This window comes from Anas acuta, chromosome 3 (genome assembly GCF_963932015.1).
Source record: "Anas acuta chromosome 3, bAnaAcu1.1, whole genome shotgun sequence".
Lineage (NCBI taxonomy): Eukaryota > Metazoa > Chordata > Aves > Anseriformes > Anatidae > Anas > Anas acuta.
The window spans coordinates 11966317-11986991 of record NC_088981.1 but is presented as its reverse complement, the minus strand read 5'-3'; the positions used below and the strand labels follow the sequence as shown (position 1 = coordinate 11986991).

Genomic DNA, 20675 nt, shown 5'->3' with positions numbered 1-20675 from the left:
GTTTCTGGGTTATTTGTAAACACCCCCGGCAAGGTTTGTTTTCCTGAAGCCTCTTCCGATAGCCGATGTAAATATTTACACTCCTGCTGCGTGAATTTCTCCCGAAAGGGTCCCGCTGCTCTCCGGGTGACCACCACGGGGACACCAAGGTCAGCGGGAGGCGCCTGCCCCATGCTTGCAGGAGCCGGGCTGAGGGAGCCCGGGGGGAGAGGCAGGGGGGCAGGCTCCTTTTTTTTAGGGGGGGGGGGGCCCATTTCGCAGCGGCGTGCCAGAACCCGCAGGCTCCGCACCTCAAAGTAGCCCGGCGGAGCATCGCGTTGGGGCCAAAAATCCCGAAAAAATTTAAAAAATAAAAAATAAAAAACACACCATTTTCTCCCCCCTCCCCACACGAAGAGCACGGGTTAAAGCGGGACGGGCACCTTTGGAGCCCGGCCGGCTCCGGGTCCGGCTCCTGCCCTGCCAAAACCCCGGGGGGGGGGGGGGGTCCCGCAGAGCCCGGGGGGCGGCAGGGACCGGGGCAGGGACTCGGGGGGCGCCCCCCGGCCATGGGGGGAGGCGGAGGGGGGCGGCGGGGCCCGGCCCGTGGCGGCGGCAGTACCTTTCTCCTCCCGCCAGAGCTTTTTCCGCTTGTTGCCGGGGTACATGGCGCTGTGGCTGGCGGCGGCTTTGAGCTGCAGGTTCCCCAGGCTCACGGGGGGGGGTGGAGGGGACGCCGAGCTGCCCGCTGCTGCTGCCGCCCGCCGCCGCCACCACCACCACCACCAGCGCCGTGCAAACGTCGCTCCCCGGCTCCACAGGGTGCCTGGCGGCTGGGGCACGCCTCGCTCCAGCACGACACCCCCGCAGCGCCCGCCCCCCTTCCCACCGCCCGTTGGCTCCGCCAGCCGCCGCTCAGCAGCCCCCTCCTCCGCCCGCCGCCGCCGCCGCCGACACCGGACCGGGCACGGCGGGCGAGCCGGCCGGGAGGAGCCTGAAGCGGCGGTGCTCGCGTGGGGATGGGGACGGGGACGGGGATGGACGGGGACCAGGCGCCGCAGCCCGGGCCCTCTGTGTGTGCGGGGGGTGCTTGGTGCGACATTCACGGGCGAGGCGCCCCCGGTGCCCCCGGGGAGGGCGCTCGGGGCCCGGCGGCGCGGTGCCGGCCGGCCCGGGGCGGAGCAGCGCCCCCTCTGCTTCCGGGTTGCCGCCGGGGCCCGGAGCTCCGCCGGGTTGCTACGCGACGGCGTCCGGGCTGCGGCCTGCGGGGCCCCCGGGAGCCCAACCCGGCCCGGCCCGGCGGGGAGGAATGCATACGGGGGCTCGGAGGAGTCAGAGCCGGGAGAAAAAACACCCGCTGGGACGTGGGGAGATCAGTGCTGCGCGTGGTCCCGGCGCGCTGCGCTGTCCTTTCCAAAATTCCCCTGCACCGCCACTGACCCGCGCCTCGCACGGGTTCAGGTCCTCTCAGAAACTGCACAACCCTCGCCTCAGTCTGTGTGCTCTTTCACTTTCTGACCTCGCCTAGCTGGTACCTGCCAGGCTTGCTGATAGCGTTTAGGTTAATTTATTTATTTATTTATTTTCCATGTCTGCATAAACACAGAAACTTCTGCAGCCTGAATAAGTAAACATAGGGGAATAAGCAAACATAATAAGGAAACAAATGAGGCCTGCCAGCAGCCCTACAGATCCTGCTAGCCCACGCTACACCACACGTGGATGTACCGGCCCTAACTCACGCAGGCGAGAGGATGCAGCCCTGGGACAAAACAGGCACTGGCAGGTGCTTCAGAGCTTCACAGAAGGACGCGCACAAACTCATCAGTCTGCACCTCGTTTGAGCTAAATCGTATAGAAAGACTCACTCTGTCAGGAGCAGGCTTGTCTTTGGTGATAATGTTCTTGTAGTTGGCCTGTAACAAAGAAAGGTGAGGCACAACACAGCATTACTAAGGCTTTGTCCGTTTTCAGAAATACATTGAAAAAACACAAACTTTTCCAGGCATTATTCCTCATCACTTCACCAGCATGTGTTTTTTCTTAGTCAATAAACTACATATAAAATGCTCAATAAGCACAATTTAAAAAAAAAATAAAATATCAAGAAATCTGATACAAAACAACAAGAAATGATACTGTGAATTTGGAATCATCGTGTACAAGATACACAACATTGCCATTCTTAAAAGTGAAAGAGGCAACATCAGATAAAGCACGTCTATTGAGAAACTACCTAGAGATACCACACTCAGGGAACCATTGACATGTATAATTGACATGTATAGCTACCAAGTCTCAGTTTTCATGGTTAAGGCAAAATACCAGAAAAGACTGAATTATCCAGTAAAAAGTATGCTCTCAGTTTAACTGAAGGAATTTTTGAAGATTGGTAGAGGAAAAGATTGTTGTCTTTTCTCGGCGTTTTGAGATATTTTCTATCAGGTCATGTCAGGAAGGAGCTAATCCATCTTTGGTGAAATACTCCCTCTTTACAGAGAGTCTGTAACGATGTGCTGTAAAACAAACAGAAAACTGCAAAAATGCCCCCTCTCGCTGTGCGCTTTGGCTTGGAACTTAGAAGAAGTACAATTTAATTTAAATACTTTACATAAAATTAAATATTGCTTTTAGAGGTGATATATCTGAAGTATTTTTAAAAAAGGACCGAGCTTTTAAACTTTACATTTTCTTTTAAACTTTCCTTTTTAAAGCAGCATAAAGCAAAAATCTGTAAGAAGACATGATTCTAGCTTCATCAGTTACAGGAATACCTGCTATTTTATTAAGTTCTCCTTTCTGATGAACCAACAGCATCTGCAGTGTTGATGTTAATCTTAAGTCACTGTGCAGCTCCTCACAGCAGAATCCTTTGTCTTATCACACTTACTGGTGCGAGGGAACACTCAAAGTATGCCTTTTAACCAGTTCAAATCAGAATAAGCCTCCTCTTCACAAAGCATATTTCAATATTCAGATTAGATCAGCTCCTAAGGGTACATTACTATATCTTTACGTGATTTCTTCATTTTGGCCAGGTGATATGCTCTCGTAGCCCAAGCACAGTTTTCTCGACTTGATAATGAAAATGAGAGAAAAGCCAACAGATAAAGAGGCATAAAAGAGATCTTAGTTTAAATCATGTGTGTGTATATGGTGTACAGTAGATATTTGAACCCATATCCTAGATCACTGCCATATTTACCAAGCTACTGAATATTCTAAAGTCCTGTGGGATCTGTTCCACATTTTATAAATCAACGTTTATTGGACCAGAAGGGGAGAGAGAGAAAACTCGCTTCTCATCCAGGGCATTTGCATGCATTCTTCAGTTGCATTTGTAAAAGCAGCTAAAAAAGCCATCATTTTGGAAAATATATAAAGAAAATATATATCTTTATAAAAAAAAAAAAAAAAAAAAACAAAGCCTGATATTTGAGCCAGCACCAAAATAGAAGACCAGATGGTGGTGGGTATGCTCTGCTCCTGTACTTGGCCTAAGTCTTGTTCAGGCTTGAGAGCCATGGTAGGCCTCAATGTGATAGCTCCTTGAACCGGACAGCCCGTTAACAATGAGCAGGCAGCACTCGTTACCATGAAATCTCTCATGGGAAGTAATGAATCAAATCAGAGTCCAGAAAACAATCTGATAAGGAATCTGAGCTTGACTACAAGTCAATCACTTTATCTAATAAAGGTGGCGCCTCATCGCTTTCTTCTCTGTAATCAAAGGAAAATTCATCTCAACACCGTTCCTCTGTTATCTACAGATTGTGGCAAAGCCTGACGCTGCCTCGCTCCCCTTGACACCTGTGGTTTATGCAGGACAGGCACCGGACAGTCAGGCCTCCCCTCAGCTCAAACCTGGTCCCTGTGGTGAGACTCATTGATGAGGACGCATTGAAGTACAAAAGAGGGGGACTGTGCAACCTGATTCCCAAACAAACTGGCAAAACACCTGAGTCCTGGAAAATTACTCACCAAAACACAATGACCTTGCAATCCTATAAATAGTGATTCCAAGTAAGAACTCTTTGAGTGGCTTTGCCCTTGATCACCCCTCTGTGCTGGGATGTCTCTCAGGGTACCCCTGCGAGGAAGCACATCTCACAGCTGACACCTTCAGGAACAAGTTCATCCATGGACAAACTCCAATAAGGTAAGTAATTCACTCTAAAGGGGGATTTGGGAAGCACACGACTGGATATAGAAACCCCCCAGGAACCTGCAGCAAGCCTTGGGTGAACCTTGCCATTCACAAATCTTTAACTAAATTGCTGTTTTTATTGTAGCAAGTTCTTTAGATCTCTGCCTTAAATGACTAATACTTACATACAGATTAAGTATGGTTAAAATCATATAATCTTTTTATTTGCTATAAAGTCATATAATAAAAATCTTAATTGCTGCTACATTAGAGTTGTGTAAGATATAACTCCATGACACAGATAAAAGATGGGAGTAAAACTTCAACTTAAAAATAGAAGTGTTTAGATTTTCCAATTCTGGTAAGAAAAAACTTATTTTACTTTTTGTGTTTGTTTCTTCTCAATTGCTGTTGGTACAATTGGTTCCACCGGAGCAGGAAGAAATTCTGTCACTGACTTCAGCGTGAGCATGATTTGGTGTTCAGTTCTTATAGTGGTGATTCTGGATTCCAAAGATCACTGATCCTCCAGGTCAAGTGAAATTTTAAGTCATTTACCAGCTATCTTAGGTTAGGTCTTCCCTGCTGTTCCTGAATAGGAACAAAACGTTCAGCTTTGTAGATATGAAACATGAATAGCTCTTCCACAGCTGCCTGCAAGCATGCAATTCCCACAGCCAGAGCTAGAATAATATATGGGAAATGGGCTATTAGAAATGCAGTTTTGGGAGCACACCTAATTTCTTTATAAAGAAGGATGTTTTTCCTTGGTTGAGTACATGTAACGTTTGCCATGGGTGAATTTTAAAGGAAAAAAGGCACAAATATATCAGACTTTCTGTCTGACAAGTTTGTGGCTCTCAGTCAGCAGAGGGAAGAAAATATCCACATGACAAGAATAATAATCCTGCTCCCTGGATGCTGGCAGCAGTCTAACACACTGCAATGAAATCTAAGGAAAGCAGGGAACAAAACATAGGCTATGTCTTTTTCTTTCTGTAACAGGCTAGCTGGCACAGAAGCATAACATTAAATATATATAAATACATTTTATTTTCTTGCTCATAACATTGTTGATCAGAGTTTTAGCCTGAAGTATTAAGTTTGCCTGTTGTTACCACACAAGAAACATCTCCTAACAGGTAGCATCCTAGAAGTGGAGTGATGCTTAGACACAATGCTAATCTGTGTAACACACAATACAGTAATTAACTTCTGCCTCTAGGCAGACACTTAACTGTCTATGTAAGTGGATGAAATTGTGCAAGGACAACACTAGATTTGCAGCAACTATGTAGAGTGAGCATGAACAGAATTCACAGGAGATGCTGAAGGAGAGAAACTGAGGAAAATTCTACACAAAAACCAACAGCACAATGGCCAGGAACGTGAGAGCAGAACTGCTGGGGCTGAAGGATGGAAGTCAAGGATGGTGATCTTTCAGAGAAGCAGTCAGCGGTGGCAAATGTGGCAGGAAAATTTCACTAAAAAGCAGCATTTTAGTACTTAGATGAAAACCACTCAGGCTAAAAAACCTGATCTATTTTTTTTTGGAGAAGACTGTAGCGAGGTGTATACGCTGCCAGCTAAAGCAATACTTAGAAGGCCTAGACATGTTCTGTTGAAATAACGAGCATAAAAATGCATCTTTAGTATTAGACTAATGATTTGTGTGTTTTCGAGCATCCATGGCCCAGTGAACATTCTCTGTCATCCTATGCAGGAAGATGGGAAAAGCCCAGAAAAAGTGTTTAAAATATGTGTAGGCTGCACAGAATACAGGTTTCTACTGTGACCGTAAAATGAATGTTTGTTTAACACAAGGATAAAATAATGACGGGTTAGAGAGTTTCTGTTAGAGATATAATAGGAAATGTAAATTAGTAAGAAAATGAATAATACACTGTATAAGTAAATAAATGGATGAAAGAAAAGCTAGAACCGCACTGGAAACTGTTGGGTCATTCAGCACCTGTCTATAGCATTGTGATCGCTATCAACCACCCCAACCAACATAAAGGAAGCACCTCCACAGATCCCTCAGTGAGCCTGTAAGCGGGGTAAAAGTGAGCAGAGTTAGGTCTCTGGAGGAGGTGGGTTGTAGCTGCTGGAGGAGTAGTGGCTCCACGGAGGGTCAGTAGTGGCATCTGTGCCAATGGCACACTTGAAGAGGGGAAGGAGACGGCTAGTTTGAGCTGCAGATCTTAAAGGGGGAATGAAAATCATCACTTGAGAGGACAGGAATGGAAGTCCATCATTCCTGATCTTGGTCATCTGAAAAAAATATTTGAGAAAATCTATGCAGAAGAGAGGAGGACACTTCAACATGGCAAACTGATGCATCACAGCCCAGTCCTACATCAAGTCAGACGTGAGTGAATATCCACAAAGACAACATGATGCTGGGCCAGGGCCTATGTTTGTAGACTTTGCACTGAGGGCAACAAAACCGAGCAGTCTGGAGCTGCCCCATTAAACAGTTTAAAATATGCCTGTGAACTACTCAGTACTTGTAAAGTCAGTATGCTAATTTCAAAGGTTGTGTAACATGAGTTACGAAGAATAGATCTGAACTTCCTTATTCTTCAAAAAGCATGTTCATGCCTGTTTATAAATATAAGAAACCTCTTACATTTGCAGAAAATGCAAATGATATTTTAATAATAGGTGGTAATGATTGCACTGCCATGTTTTCCTCTTACTTTTCAGATTTTATACTTCTTTCTTTTGTAAAATCTAAACAACTGAATAATACAGAAATTGCAAACAGAAACGAGTCAAAGTACTTTTTTTTTCAGTGTAACTGAAACATGTTTCTATCTTGTTTAACACAAAATATTTGGGTTTCTCTTCTCACTCTTTCTTTTTAAACCTAGACACTGCCTTGGTTATGAATTCAAAGTTGAATGCTGGGGCGTGAAACAAAAAATTAAAGTGAATTCAGTAGTCCTCTACTTCATCAGTATTTACACTATTTAACTTTGAGTACAATGAAAAAGGTAAAGATGAAATAATGTTTTCTCAGAAAATCTTTCTGAATTTTCGTAATGTAAATGCTATTTTAATTAACTGATGACATTATTTTAAATGTGAATTTAAATTGAGATGATTTCCTCTGGTTCTATCCCACTGAAAAAAAAAAAAAAAGAGATCACAACTTTTCTGTTAGGAAAATTTCCTTCCTGATGTATGTACATTTTGAAATGTGTAATTTGAGTTGCTAGTAAACAAAAGTAATTTATTATTGCAATAACATAATAGAGCAATATAATATATAAAGTGGGTGTTTGACTGATTTATATTTAATAAAAACTATCTCGATAGTCATTATTTTCACTTATCAGAGCTTGTTTGTGTAGTAAGCTGTGTTAGCACAGTCTTGTTGATTTTGATTAAATCCTGTGCCAACACACGCTTCCACAGCAGGAAATTCTAATGCGAATTTACAGCCCGTGTACGTTAACCACCGAGTCTTTCCTCCTGTCCATTCGTATCACATAGTGAAACTGCTCTGAGTTCCTCTCGCGTGGCTTCCACAATATCATTGATAAAATGTCACCTTTCACTAGCACGTTCACTTTCAAATTCACTAGCATGCATTTGAAACAGAAAACGCACATCATTTCTCTTTTATCTGAGAGTCGCATCCCCCCTTATGAGCTTCCAAGCTACGAGCATACCTGGGTGAAGTTTCTGTTAATAAAATTATGCCCAGCGACAGGTAGAGAGAGAGTTAACTGATGATAAGCATTAGATAAATTGTTACCTGCAATTTCCCTGGTTTGTTGCCTTGGGCAAACAAGCTGAGGACGAGGCAAGCAACTACAGGCTCCCTTTGTCCAGCATCATGATTGGAGAGAAAAATGAAAGACAATATACTCATGGGTTTCTTACACCTTTTTGATTTTAATCTATTTTGCCAGGGAAATACATCTTGGTGTATCAACTACTGTGATAACTAAACTCTTCAAACAAAGAGGAAAAAAATGCTTCTGTACTGTTGATGTGCTTGTTTATATGATTTACTATAGGTACTATTTAACAAGTACTCAAAATTCATAGTAGTTCAGTTTAATATCTTTTATCCAGTGAAGGATATTTAGACCTGTATCTAGAAATGGCCATTCTTGATAGCAAAGGAAACATTAGACACTTAAAACAATTAGAGATAATCATTGAAATAATCTAATACAAACACATTAAGTGAATCTTCTGACCAGGAAGACTTATTTTCTAATATTGAGATATACAGTTATCTTTATTAGATTTATTAGAACATCACAAACACTTTTTGAAGAGAAATTTGTAGATCCTTTGAAGTCAAACCCATTTTAAGTCAACTATTTTGGTAAACTTTGTTCCAACACAGTAGTGCCCTAGCACAGTTCAGTCTTGTAATGTAAATGAGAGTGGAGCATGTTCCCAAAAATGACAGAAGACCCCAAACTTAATTACAGTTCAGAAAGATGAGGTGTGATTATATATGCCAGGCAAGAATGATCCATGTTTTAATTAGTCCAGTCATTGCTGTGTTGTAACTGAATTCTGCACTATAATAAAGATAACTGTTCCCCTAATTCACATCCTATGATCAAAACTCGCATATGCAAGGACAAAGGAGATGGAGCTTTTCAGAGGTTCCAAAGAAACTGAGAGACCTGATTATTTTTATGCACAGCAAAAGAGACCCCCAAAAAAATGGACAGGAATGTTCACCTTGTGCTCCTCTCTGGGATCAGCATTATAAGAAACATTAAAAAATACAAGGGAAAGAGAAACAGCTGTTGATCTGCACTGAAACCACCTCCTGCTCCTGGAAATGTTCCTGTTTCAGGAGGAAAAGAGGGAGAAAAGAGAAGTGTCCCACCGTGGAACCGACCAAATGGAGCAGGTAGCAGAATGCCAGACTGACACCTGGTCCCAGGCGGTCTGCAGAGGTTCAGATGTTTGCAGTTCTGATGGGGGAGCTCACACAAGCCTGTTCAGGCCTCTGCCAGTGGCCGCTGGAAACCGAACTACTGTTAAGTCTTAATTCTGTATCAGGACAAACTAAGATGCATCCCAGAAAGTATGCAATGAAGAGGAAAACTTTTAGGCAGGAAATCACTTCTCAGTATGCCACTCGAAAATGTGGAATTCCTGCTCAGCCTACAGTGCCCTCAGTAAAAAGTGGAAATTGAAAACACAAATAGATTGAAACAGTCAAAGTGACCTCAATACAGAAGAAGAAAATGCAGAGCTTAACCATGTGCTCAAACTTAAAGTACATAAAAGTAATTCTATTAACTTCAATAGGCTCTACTGACGTAACACATGTCTGCTGGGGACTTGACCTCTGCTGGCTATGTACAACCTTTGTGCAGTCAAGAGAGTCACATCATCTAGTGGCTTTGAAAGGACAGAAAATAATTAAATGCAATCAGATCTGGCAGAGGTATTATTCTGCAGTAGCAGTAGTTGGTAGTTGAAATGTTTCCTAATTATAAAATTCCTTACGTGAATATTGCTTCTTCTCTTTCTAGAGAAAACAACATCCTGGCAGTAGAAAGGTTTATGTAAGGTAACTATATGAAGGGGTAAAAAGATACTTTTTTTTTTTTTTTTTGCACTGATTCTTCCACTATTACGCACATGTCTACGTCTAGGCTTGATCTGTGTTTCAAGACTGCAAGGGGCAATAGGTAAGCGAGTAACCCCAGCAGGCTATGCCAAACCTCCAGTACCCAGCTGAGCAACTGGGACTAGTTGGGCTGGGGATTAATTGGTTGCTAAAAACAATAAAAGATGGGAACACTTTTAAAAGACATCTAACATGCTGGGTGTATAAAATTAGGCTGAAATGACATCATTAAAGAAAGCTTTCAAGTGTCAAAAATGAAAGAAGGTTTTATATTCTCCACTGAGGAATTCTAGATCTCACCAGAGGGGACATCCACTTTTATTATTCTGCTATTTTATCTGTTTTGTCTTTTACAAGAGCTTTGTAGCCAGACAGGAAAAAATAAAAAAATAAAAAATAAAAAAAAAGAGATAGAGCTGAGAGTTGAAAGAATGAGCACAGACAGGAGATAAAAGATGTAAGAATTGGAAAGACAAGTCAAAATTTTAAGATTATGTACAGTGCAAAGCTAATAAGAAATAGTTTTTGTTAAAAAAAAAAAAATAGGCTACCTTGAATGTAAATGGTATACATTTTACTCCTTTTAACAGACATCCTGCATCATCAAACTCAGTAAATTACATCACTAGAGCGTTTAATTCATCTGTAACAAGAAAAAATAATTATTTTTTCAACCGCTTGCTTTTCCACCTCCCTTGTTTGTTTTTCCTTCAAACAACGCCATCTAGCCACGGACATCCTCACCATTTCTGTTTGATTCTGTTGTTTTACTCTCACCAGTTCTATGCACCTTTTGTAGACTGGAGGGAAATCTCTTGTCAAGGCACACATCAGTTACAAAAGTACATCTGCTAATTAATAGGAGCGAGATAGCGCTTGTGATACACACAGAGTTACAGCTGGTAGGAAATTAAGGGAGCTGAGAGTCCCCATGGCTGGAGGCCCGTGGGGGGTCTCTAGTCCAAGTTCCTGCCCGAAGCAGGATGGCACTGGGTACACGCTGGGGTGCCGAGGGCTTTGCCAAGCTGTGTGCTCAAAACCTCTGGGGACGGGGATCCTAGAGCCTTTCTGAGCAACATGTCCCACCCTCTGCTGCATTTGCTGAAGTGTGTCAACACCCATCTTGCACTTTCACCTCTCCAGTTTAAAAAAAAAACAAACACATAACTTCTTGCTGATTGCAGGGTTTTCAGAACAATAATGGTATGGGTGTCTGTGTGTCTTTCAACTTTGTGGAAACAGTGGCACAGTTATTTTCCAGGTTATTTTTCTTTCTAATTTCATTTTACTCTTTTGGGTTCTCTTGCATTATCTTTGCTTCACCTAACTTTTCTTGTTGTTTATTGCTCATCTCTCCATTAGTTGTTCTCTGTATTTTTACCCCCTCTAAATACAACACATACTCTTCTTCCCTTTTTTACGATACTTCCAATTGCGTGAAAGCATATCTACCTTTTCCTTATATTTTTCTTTATCTTAATTCAATACAACCCATATCCGCTTTGCTACTCTCCTCTCAACTAAATTGTTCTAAATTATTTATTTGGTGTGAGAAGAGAACAATAGTGTAAATAACTGCTTTATCTAAGACCTGGATATCATAGCAGTTTGTGTGTACTTTTTTGGTTTAATTATGTTATATCACTTTGCAAAAAATTAGTTCATAATTTGGGAGTACAGATTTTATAGGAGATTCACAATGTTACTCAGCCTGAATGCTGCTAATTAATTGTCCTCCACGTCACTTGTATTTTATTGCTTTACTGTATAGCATGTTACTGTATCATCGATGTTATAGTATATGATGCAACAAGTGGGACATATATATATATATATATTCATTAGGAAACAAATTTCTGAATATTTTTGTTTATTTTTGCTAACTTATCTCTCACATTTTCATAATGGGCAATACAATTTACATTTGCAGATATATTCCATGCAAAAATGTTTTTACACATCTTCAGAGAACACAGTAAACACTGATAGCTACAAATCAAAGGAGTTTAATGTAATACCTGTGCATGATTTAACCCAGAGGTGACTTTCATTTCTGTAGTACTCATCACCTATAACTTTATTGTTTTACCTTGTTGCAATATTTTTGTCACTGGTGTATTAATGACTTGTGCTTTATGTGCCAAAATCAGTGTCAGTGTACATCCTTAGAGTAATCTATACTCCATGAGGATTTCCTGTGGGAAACTATTTTCGTTTTTGTTCTCTCCAGCAAGTTGGCCAATAACCATATTATGAGCTCCAGCCTGCTCTTATTGAACTTAACAGGAAAACTTTTTTTTTTTTAATATTTTGGCTGAGGGAGAGTTATTTATTGCATATACAGAATTTCATTTACTACAGCAAATCCAAGGCTTAGCTACTAACACTATGGGAGAAAGCAGAGAGTAAAAAATGCATCCCTCCTGCTCCGAGCTGGGTAGGGCCGTAATGACAGCCCCTGCTCATTCTCCTCTGAGGATCTCCATAATCTGGCAGCATTAGCACCGTGGCTCTACAGCACTGTCTCTCTCCTGGGCCATTTTCTAGCTCTGCGTTGATGCAGATGGCATTTGCGTTGGGTGTCCTGTTCCATGGGTCACCTACACGAGCTCAATAAAGGTCCTAATATCCTCTGCCATAAATCCCTCAGTGCTCACGTAGCACAGTTAGTCCTAACAGATAACCAAGTCTCCCCAACACCCATTCTGGTGCAAATGCAGACTTTCTACCTGCTCACGCGTAGCTGTCTAGAGGATAAATGGCTGGCTAACCAGAGAACACTACTTAATTTATGGTTATTCATGTAGGTGGTCACGGCTTCACTCTACATTCTCCCTTTTGTTATAGGTTGGAAAATGAATATAATCTTTTTCTCCTACAGTGATCCTTTCCTGGAAGTCCTTTTAAGAAGAGGTCTGTACTGTGCTCATTTGAATTTAATCTCATATTTTAATAAGTATCCCACAGGTTTATTAAGGTGTTAGAATTATCTTTAAAGAAAAAGAATGACATTATTAATAAGAAAATTAAGAAAATCTATCTTCCAAATATATTGTTTGGATAGAAACAAAACAGTTTTATAACAAAATGTACCCTGACTGATAACTTGTTTATTTTAAGCAGAAAGCATTTTTTTGGAAACCACAGAGAAAATAATGTTTCAAACCAAGGAAATGCATTTCAAAGTATAATTTATCAGGATGGAGGTTTAGTACTACCACCTCGGTCACAAACTGTGTCACATAGTTGTTTTCAGTGTGGATATTATCCCTCTGGTAATGAATTTGAAAAGAGTTGTCTTGAATACCTTTTTGTTTGTTTGTTTGTTTTTAATGCTAATATCCAGACTGCATCCACCCAGCTCTGTAAAGGTAGGGATGGGCAGCACTCCTCTACATTCACTCTGTTGAAGGAAGCTTTGGAGCTGGGCATTAAGCATCTACCTGGGAAGTAGTTTTCAGGAGGCTCAAGGCAGGCTGTGGTGATATCCAATAATACCCAAAGCAATGCTATGGAGGCCAGCAGGAGCTGAGAACATGGTTTAATTGTCCACTGGTGTGGTGTTAACGAGGCCAGCTGAACCTTGCTGGCAGGAGCAGCCACAAGAAACGAGGGTCAGCCACTGTGTGGATGCTGGGTTTCCCAGATGCAGGCGTCCTTCAGCATACAGTGTGGTTGGTATTTGATGGTACGAGCCACACGCAGAGCTTGCCAGGGCTAGAAGATTATGAAGCCATGGCCGTAATTATAGCCATTCTCTGGGACACGCTTTAAGGACTCATGCTTCTTGCTGGGCTTTGCCTTGAAGGAGTTCTGTGCCATCCAGACACAAGGTACTGGGGAAAATAGCTGTCAGTGGTCCATGGAGAGATCACATGGTAGCCCAACTCACAAATACAGTACCAGAATACTGAGAGGGGGCTGAAACACATCTCCGGAGGGTGGCTTCCACCATCAGTGGGATACGCTGCTTGGCATTTGGCCCCAGGACCCCGTGGCCACTGCCCCACAGAAACCACGCTCCTTCCCACAGCTGCACAGCTGGCTACACGTGGACTGTCACTGGTAGTTAGCTGAGCCATGAACATCTCTCATCTTCTGTCCATCTGCCTGAGAGTTAGCCACCAGTACACAGCTAGCCCATGCAATATGCTTGCACACAGAGCATCTGAAGTGGGTAGAAAAAATGAGAGCTAATTTTCAAATCCCAAAATGGCAAAAGAGTTTCTCATGGTAAGTGTTCCCTCATGATGGTTGATAACTGCAATTTTAAATAAAATTATTAAAAATCTGAGATAACAATATCATTATTATTGTGGTGAAATATATCATTATTGGGAAAAGCTTAAACAGCAAGAGCAGCTGTTATTTATAATAGCATATAATGTCAGTGTCTATTATCTTGCTGCTGATAGGGTAAGAAAATGAAATGTACTCCCAAAACTGATAAACCTGTCCAGATTCTTAAACTAGTAATCTAATGGAAGTAGAAATGCACCAAATACAGCTAGAGTTGTCCCAGAACGTGGGAATGCAACCACATTTTGAAAAGTGGTCATTCATTTTACATCTGTTCATTTTTAGTAACCAAATCAATATTCCATAGATGTGACTTGTGAAGATATCACTTACTAAATGTATTCAATTTGAAGTGTTAAATTGTAGCTGTGGTGTACGTAAAGAGTGCTTATCACATATCTGCTTCCAGGTATGAATTATTAAGCAGTGAATTTTGGAAATACCTCATTTTATGCCTAAATCAAGTTGCATTTCAATGCTTTTATTTGAAATAAGAAGCTGTACCAAAGAAGGGTCTTATCTGTGAATGGTATTATCACAGACTGCTCTCCGTAAGCTTTTTATTGATAATCTTTCTGCTAGAGATTTGCATGTATTTTAGGCTGAAGTTCTTTTGCTGCTGCAGAGAGTGTGGAGAAATAAATGTGTTTATCAGTACAACATCATTTGAAATCAGTGTGTATTTATTAAACAATTTAGTTCTTTGGACATTGCTCAAATTGCATTTAAAAACAATGTTAACTTTTCTGAGAGGTAAATAACGTGATAAACAAATACTTCATTCACCATGAAAGACTTCTGTAGATCATGAAATGGTAACAGCCTTTTGTGTATGAAATATGTATTCTAACATTGTCATTACAGGCTGCTTCACTAAAGGTAGCAGAACAGTTTTCATGGTGACTTTTGCTTTTGATGCTCATCTTATTTACTGATCATTTCCCGTATTTAAATTCACCCTAAAAAGTAAATAACAATATTAAAACAAAAATATTGTTTAATTGTAATAGATTTAAGAACATGTCAGAAACACCTTGAACATACCTTCTCAGACCTTGATAATGAACTGTGCCTTCTGACAATCTAATTGGAAAATGTATTCTCGGTGAGTTTTTTGTACAAGGAAAGCCAGCTATTTAGACCACAAAAAAAAAAAAAAAAAAAAAAAAAAAAAAAAAAAAAAAAAAAAAGTAAATTAGTAGTTCATGCCTTCCACCCATCTTTCTGCAAAACTTCAGTCTCTTCATGTTGCTCTAGTTGTACAAAATGGGGTAGAAATAGCCTCAGGGAAAAATTCAGGAGTAATGAGGTTACTTCAAGTAGAGCTGACAGAACAACTCTTTATCAGTCCCCCAACACTAAGCCATATCTAGATACAGCAGGTAAAATCCACATTAAACAAAAGATCAGCTACAATTTTACTTGTAGATAAATTGTATGTTCTACTTCCATTTTTCTGATTAAATGCACAACTTAAGATAGCATGAGAAGGTATGCACCGTAGCATTTGAGAATTAAAGATGCTAGATTAATGCTGGACTAAGAAATGCATGACTGTATCTGCCCTAGTAGAGTTTTGTAGCAAGTTTTAATAATTGTACCCTTTCTATAAAAACAATATCTGCCTAAATATAACATAGTTTATGTATGAAATATGGAATAACAGGATGTATTTCAGTTCACCCTGGCCAATTGATAGTGATATACATGCTAGATATATAATGGGACAAGGATAATTAATTGTAATATTGCCAAAAGGACACAATGCTTTTTCTGATAAATTCTTTACATCCTTCAAAAGGGTCACAGTCAGTATTTCAGCTTTAGGCTAGGTTATTGCCTAGAGCAAATGTGATTTTAATAAAGTTACACAAGCTATGGAAAAGGTGATCTAGAATGGTTACATGTTTAAAACGTGAAAAACGTTCCAGGAAAAAAAGCTACCGCACTTGAACTTCATGCAAATAAAGTCTTAACTGAATGTAAATGATGTACGTTCTTAAGTAAGAGTGCCAAGCTGAAAACAACGACTCATATTAATATTATAATACTAAGATAAGATAGTTTGATCTTAGTTTGATAGAAGTAATTTAAAAACTAGATTGGTATGGCCAGTAGAATACAAATCATGATAGAAGGAAATGAAACCCAGAAAATAGAAAAACTAGCAATAGTCATTTAGGGAAAAAATGAGTTTAAATCCAGAAAAAAAAAAAAAAAAAAAAAAAAAAAAAAAAAAGTTCTGCTTTTGAAACACCAATGAATCTTATTTTTATAACATTTTTGTACTAATTCTCCACTATTCTTCCAATTACAGACACAATGAGGCTGATGTAAAAGGGATTTTGCTAGTACAACTGACTTTACTTGATAAACAGTAACAGCAAATCTTGCTCAAATTTTCATTTACAGATATAATGCTGCCAGCAAACTGTTACATAGGTTTCATCCAGCCTCAAACCAGATCTGTCTCTACCTTTCTTTCCATGTTTAATCGGCCATCACCTGCTATATGCAGTTTCACATCACGCTATTCAAATGAAATACTGCAGTGATTCAGCAGTGATATTTTCCTGATTTTAAAGTTCGCATTAACTTGACAGTACAGTTTCTTTTTCTGGTATGATAGCCTAATATAAGTAAACTGAATAAAACTGTCAAAACTGCTCTGATCTTAGAGCCTGGTCGCATTTTCCTAGTATATTCCTGCATCTGAGCAGGAGCAGAGAGAAGTCTGAAGAGCTTTTTAGTCCCAAAGGGCAGCTGCTGCACATAAAAGTGCCAGCTGCTTTTCATGATGGTTCAATGCCACCCACGGTCATAAATGCTCTTTCAAAAGTGATGTCAAATTCCAATTGAAAAAGTAATGCTTTGAAAAGTAAAACTAAGATGGGATAAGGAAGTACCTGAATTCAAGAAGATGCGCTCCAAATTCTGATGAAGTGATAATGAGAAATGAAATTAGATTTCTTAGAAGAATTACAAGATTGTCCCTTTATGAAGGCTTCTATAAAGCAACCACTTGCAGAAGAAAAAGTAGATCAAGAATAGCTCCAAATGAGAATCAACAATGAGGAGCATTAACAAGATGTCCAGCAATAGCCATGGACAGTTTTAATTAATTTATTTGAATAATGAAAAAACAGCAAGTTTTTTTTCACAAATCGCAGATATATTTCATTAGTCCACTCAAACATGAGGAAGAAAAGCAGTATAGGGAAAAACAATATTTGAGTTCCTTGGCTTAAAAAAAAATAAAAAATGTTTCTGCAGGATAAAAGCTGAAGCGAGGTTTCTTCTTATAGGTCAAATCCCAACAACAATAAAACAAGGCATATAGCCACCTTCACTAGATCTGTATATATATCCCCAGGCCATCAGCAGAGGCTATACTGACATAGAGTGAATGAAGCCTGACATGACCTTTCAGCTGTGGGGGAGTTAGGTCAGGCCAATATGAAATGCAAACAGACAGACATTTAGAAAAATGTTTAAGTGATTGTGATGCCCATGGCACTTGCACTAAGTGAAACAAAAGTTTGAGAGAATTTGAGAATTTCAGTGGATGTTTTTGTGTTTTAATCAAGAATGTAAGACTCTTAAAGGTGTATAATGAAAAATGTCACCAAAGTGTTTGGATAAGATGGAACTACCATCCCTAAGAAAAACATCTTTCACACCATGCCTATCATACTTGTAGAGACTGATACAGTTTGGCAACAACAGACTAGACTTCAGGTAATGCATCCTAAAAAATGCCTACCTAAGAAATTGTAATTTACAGCCATGTGGTGGCTCAAAGTTCATATCTCTTCAGCGTTAGGTCAGAGACTCCAGACAGCACTGAAAAGCAAATATTGTTTTTAAGGAGAAGAAAACTGTGTGTACCAAAAGTAAGGTTACTGCTAGTATGCTATTTTGATGCTGTGTTCAGCAAAATTAATAATTGCCAAAGAAATGATGGACACTAGTCCAAAACAAACTCTTGCTCTGAAGTGAGGGCATTTTACATTAAACGTTTAGCTGAGCAGGCAACAGCAAAATGCTGTAGATTGCAAACATTAACCAGGAACACCTGGGCTGCAAGTCTGATTTGCTGTGGGTGAGCAGGGTTATGAACCTCCATAGTGGCACAGCTACCACGAAATGGAGACAGACTGCTCCAGACACCAGTCTCACCTGGGGCCTGGAATTTAGGTAGAGAGATAGTAACATTTCAAGACACATTACTAAGCAGTAAACCCCAACTAACCCCTCTCCTCAACGAAAGCCTCCCCTGCTACAAATTTGTTTGCATTAAATTTGGCGGATGTTATATTTGGAAAGAATCTACCAGATTTACTGACTTGTTGAGACACACTCTTTGGTTCCAGGTCTGTAAATTATAGAAATGTTAGAAATGTGTTGACTTGGTCAAAATATTTGTGGTGCATAAACGTAAGCAAATGCATTAGTCTGGAAAAAGAGCAGGATCTTGGAATGAGAACAATTCCAGAGGGAAAAATTAAAAAAAAAAAAAAATGCACAGATGCAAAATTACTGGTAGTAACAAATGGAAGACCTAAGTGTTTCCTGTTGGATGGTTCCTTTGTTTGCTTTTTGTTTTCTGAGGAATCTAACATACTAAATATCATCAAATATGAGATTTCATAGGTGACACTGGAGATCTCATTCCTGTTCTAACTGAATTCCTGTGCTAATAAAGCAGAATCTTTAAATACTTACTGAAATGTCTTCTGCCAAACAGTGAAAATGGGTCATTACTCGTGTTTATTAAAAGTCAATACAGGTATACATCTTCTTGATGATCACTCTATTTGCTGTTACCAATTATAACCTGTATTCTTTCAATCTAGAAAACCCAGATTCCTTCAGCTCATACCGTATGTGAACGTATTCATGCCATCTCAACAGTAGATAAGCGCAAACGTTTTATTTATGGGATGTCAGTCTTAACAAGTGCTGCAAATATGGCTCAGTATCTCGTACAGCACCATAACAAAGACTCTAATCTACACACTATATAACAAGAATAAAAGTAGAGAAGCAGGTGACATCTTATTTCAGTTATTATTGCTACTGGGAATGATGAACGATATATAGAAATATACATAAATGTATGTATGCATCAAAAATAAAAATGGTTTTGAACAAAATGTCACATAATTTCTTTTCCTCTTTACATCCAGGACACACTGAATGAAAGTCAAAGATTAAGACTGTAAGATATAACTCCTCTGCAAGTTGACAGCCTTAGCTGTAAGTACTTGTTTTCTCTCCATGCCATTTGTCTTCTGTAAAGCATGCTGGCAGTGTAAGACAATGGAATAGCAAAGATTTTTTGAAACAGATGTCTATGTTAATGATTGTGCTCTAAATTTTCTGAAGTTTCACATTCTTCTATGTTTACATGTTATATCGTGTCCTCTCCAGCTGTCCCTTTGTAGTTAATTCAATATTAATAAACAGCTTACTGGTACCAAAAAGAAGACTGTCACCATGGTAATCATAGTAAAAGGTCATTTCTATCTTGTTTCACACATATGGTATAAAAATTTTCATCATGCATGTACCAAAAACCTACAAGTTGCAAGTAAGGCACATACATAGATGGGAGCACCTCTTTGCCTGCAGATCAAGGGTGGAGGACCACATTGCACGCTCTCTTCTTCCTTATGGTTGCTGTAAAAGAGGATGATGAATCTGTCAGTAAATCAAAGTGTTACTCTTGACTTCCAAGTATTCACATTTTTGTCAAAAACTGTGATCTGCTTTCCCAGTTCAGCATGTTAACCCCATACAGGGTTAATTTTGAATTCATACTTCAAGGTACTTCCATATGGTAAAATGTTTGAGCATTTGCTTAGATTTTTAATTGAGTGGTGTTTTTTTTTTTTTGACTGCAGGCCCAATTCATCATAGTTTACTTAATTTGCATTTGGAAGTAGATTATGTATTTTACAGACAAGTTTTCAAAAACTACTTTACAACTGTAGACTGTGTCATGGTAAAAGCTGTGACTCAGTAGGGGAAAAGTGTGCAGTCAGCACATTGAAATGAAGAAATGGTCATGTATAGAGGAAAAACATGAGTTCTTGAACTCAGGTCACTATTCGATGTATTTTAACTGAAATACACAGACTTTAAACCTATACTGTGGTCAATAGTAATTTACAGTGCTGTACTATGTGTCAGATGGATTTGTGAGGCAAAGGAAATTTCTAAAGTAGTGCTTTTAGAGCACTGAACCATCTATGCCAAATCCTTTTTACAGCCAACTCAGTAATCAATTAAATATTTCTAATTATCACCAAAAATGTTATTAATTACAAGCTAGTCGTAATAAGAAGCTACATTTTTCATAGAAGCTCCAGGTGGGTGATGATATACTTTCTGAGGAGATGAAATGACAACGCATTCTTCTAAAGGCAAATTATTAAGCAAAGAGGGCCAGTTTGAACATTACGAAAAGTTAATTCAGTTTTCATATGTGACATTCCATTTTGAAGTGCTTCATCAGTTATACCAGCTCCAGAAGAGTTTGGTTTTCTTCATTGGAAAAAAATATAACAGATTTCTTTCTTACATTTCAGTTAACTGAGGTCCAAAGTAACACTTGTGCTGGGCTGG

The 20675-nt window shown here is 39.8% G+C and overlaps 1 protein-coding gene and 1 long non-coding RNA gene across 4 annotated transcripts in view; one reads left to right on the top strand and one right to left on the bottom strand.

Moving 5' to 3' along the window:
* MACROD2 (mono-ADP ribosylhydrolase 2) overlaps positions 1-886 on the bottom strand; it is an 854218-nt gene extending 853332 nt beyond the window's left edge. Inside the window, exon 1 of one of the 2 annotated variants that reach the window (XM_068675719.1) lies at positions 602-886. In XM_068675719.1, coding sequence (XP_068531820.1) covers positions 602-647 — 46 coding nt within the window. In that variant the 5' untranslated portion in view covers positions 648-886. The remainder of the gene's footprint in view (positions 1-601) is intronic. The other variant, XM_068675720.1, reaches the window with a different exon arrangement.
* On the top strand, positions 29-20400 carry LOC137853401 (uncharacterized). Of its 2 annotated transcripts, none has more exons than XR_011094487.1 (3): positions 29-149; positions 3750-4138; positions 19235-20400. It is a non-coding gene; the product is annotated as an uncharacterized lncRNA (long non-coding RNA). The 2 variants fall into 2 exon arrangements; XR_011094486.1 differs by lacking the exon at positions 19235-20400 and adding an exon at positions 4565-6902.
* The last annotated feature ends 275 nt before the right edge of the window (positions 20401-20675 follow it).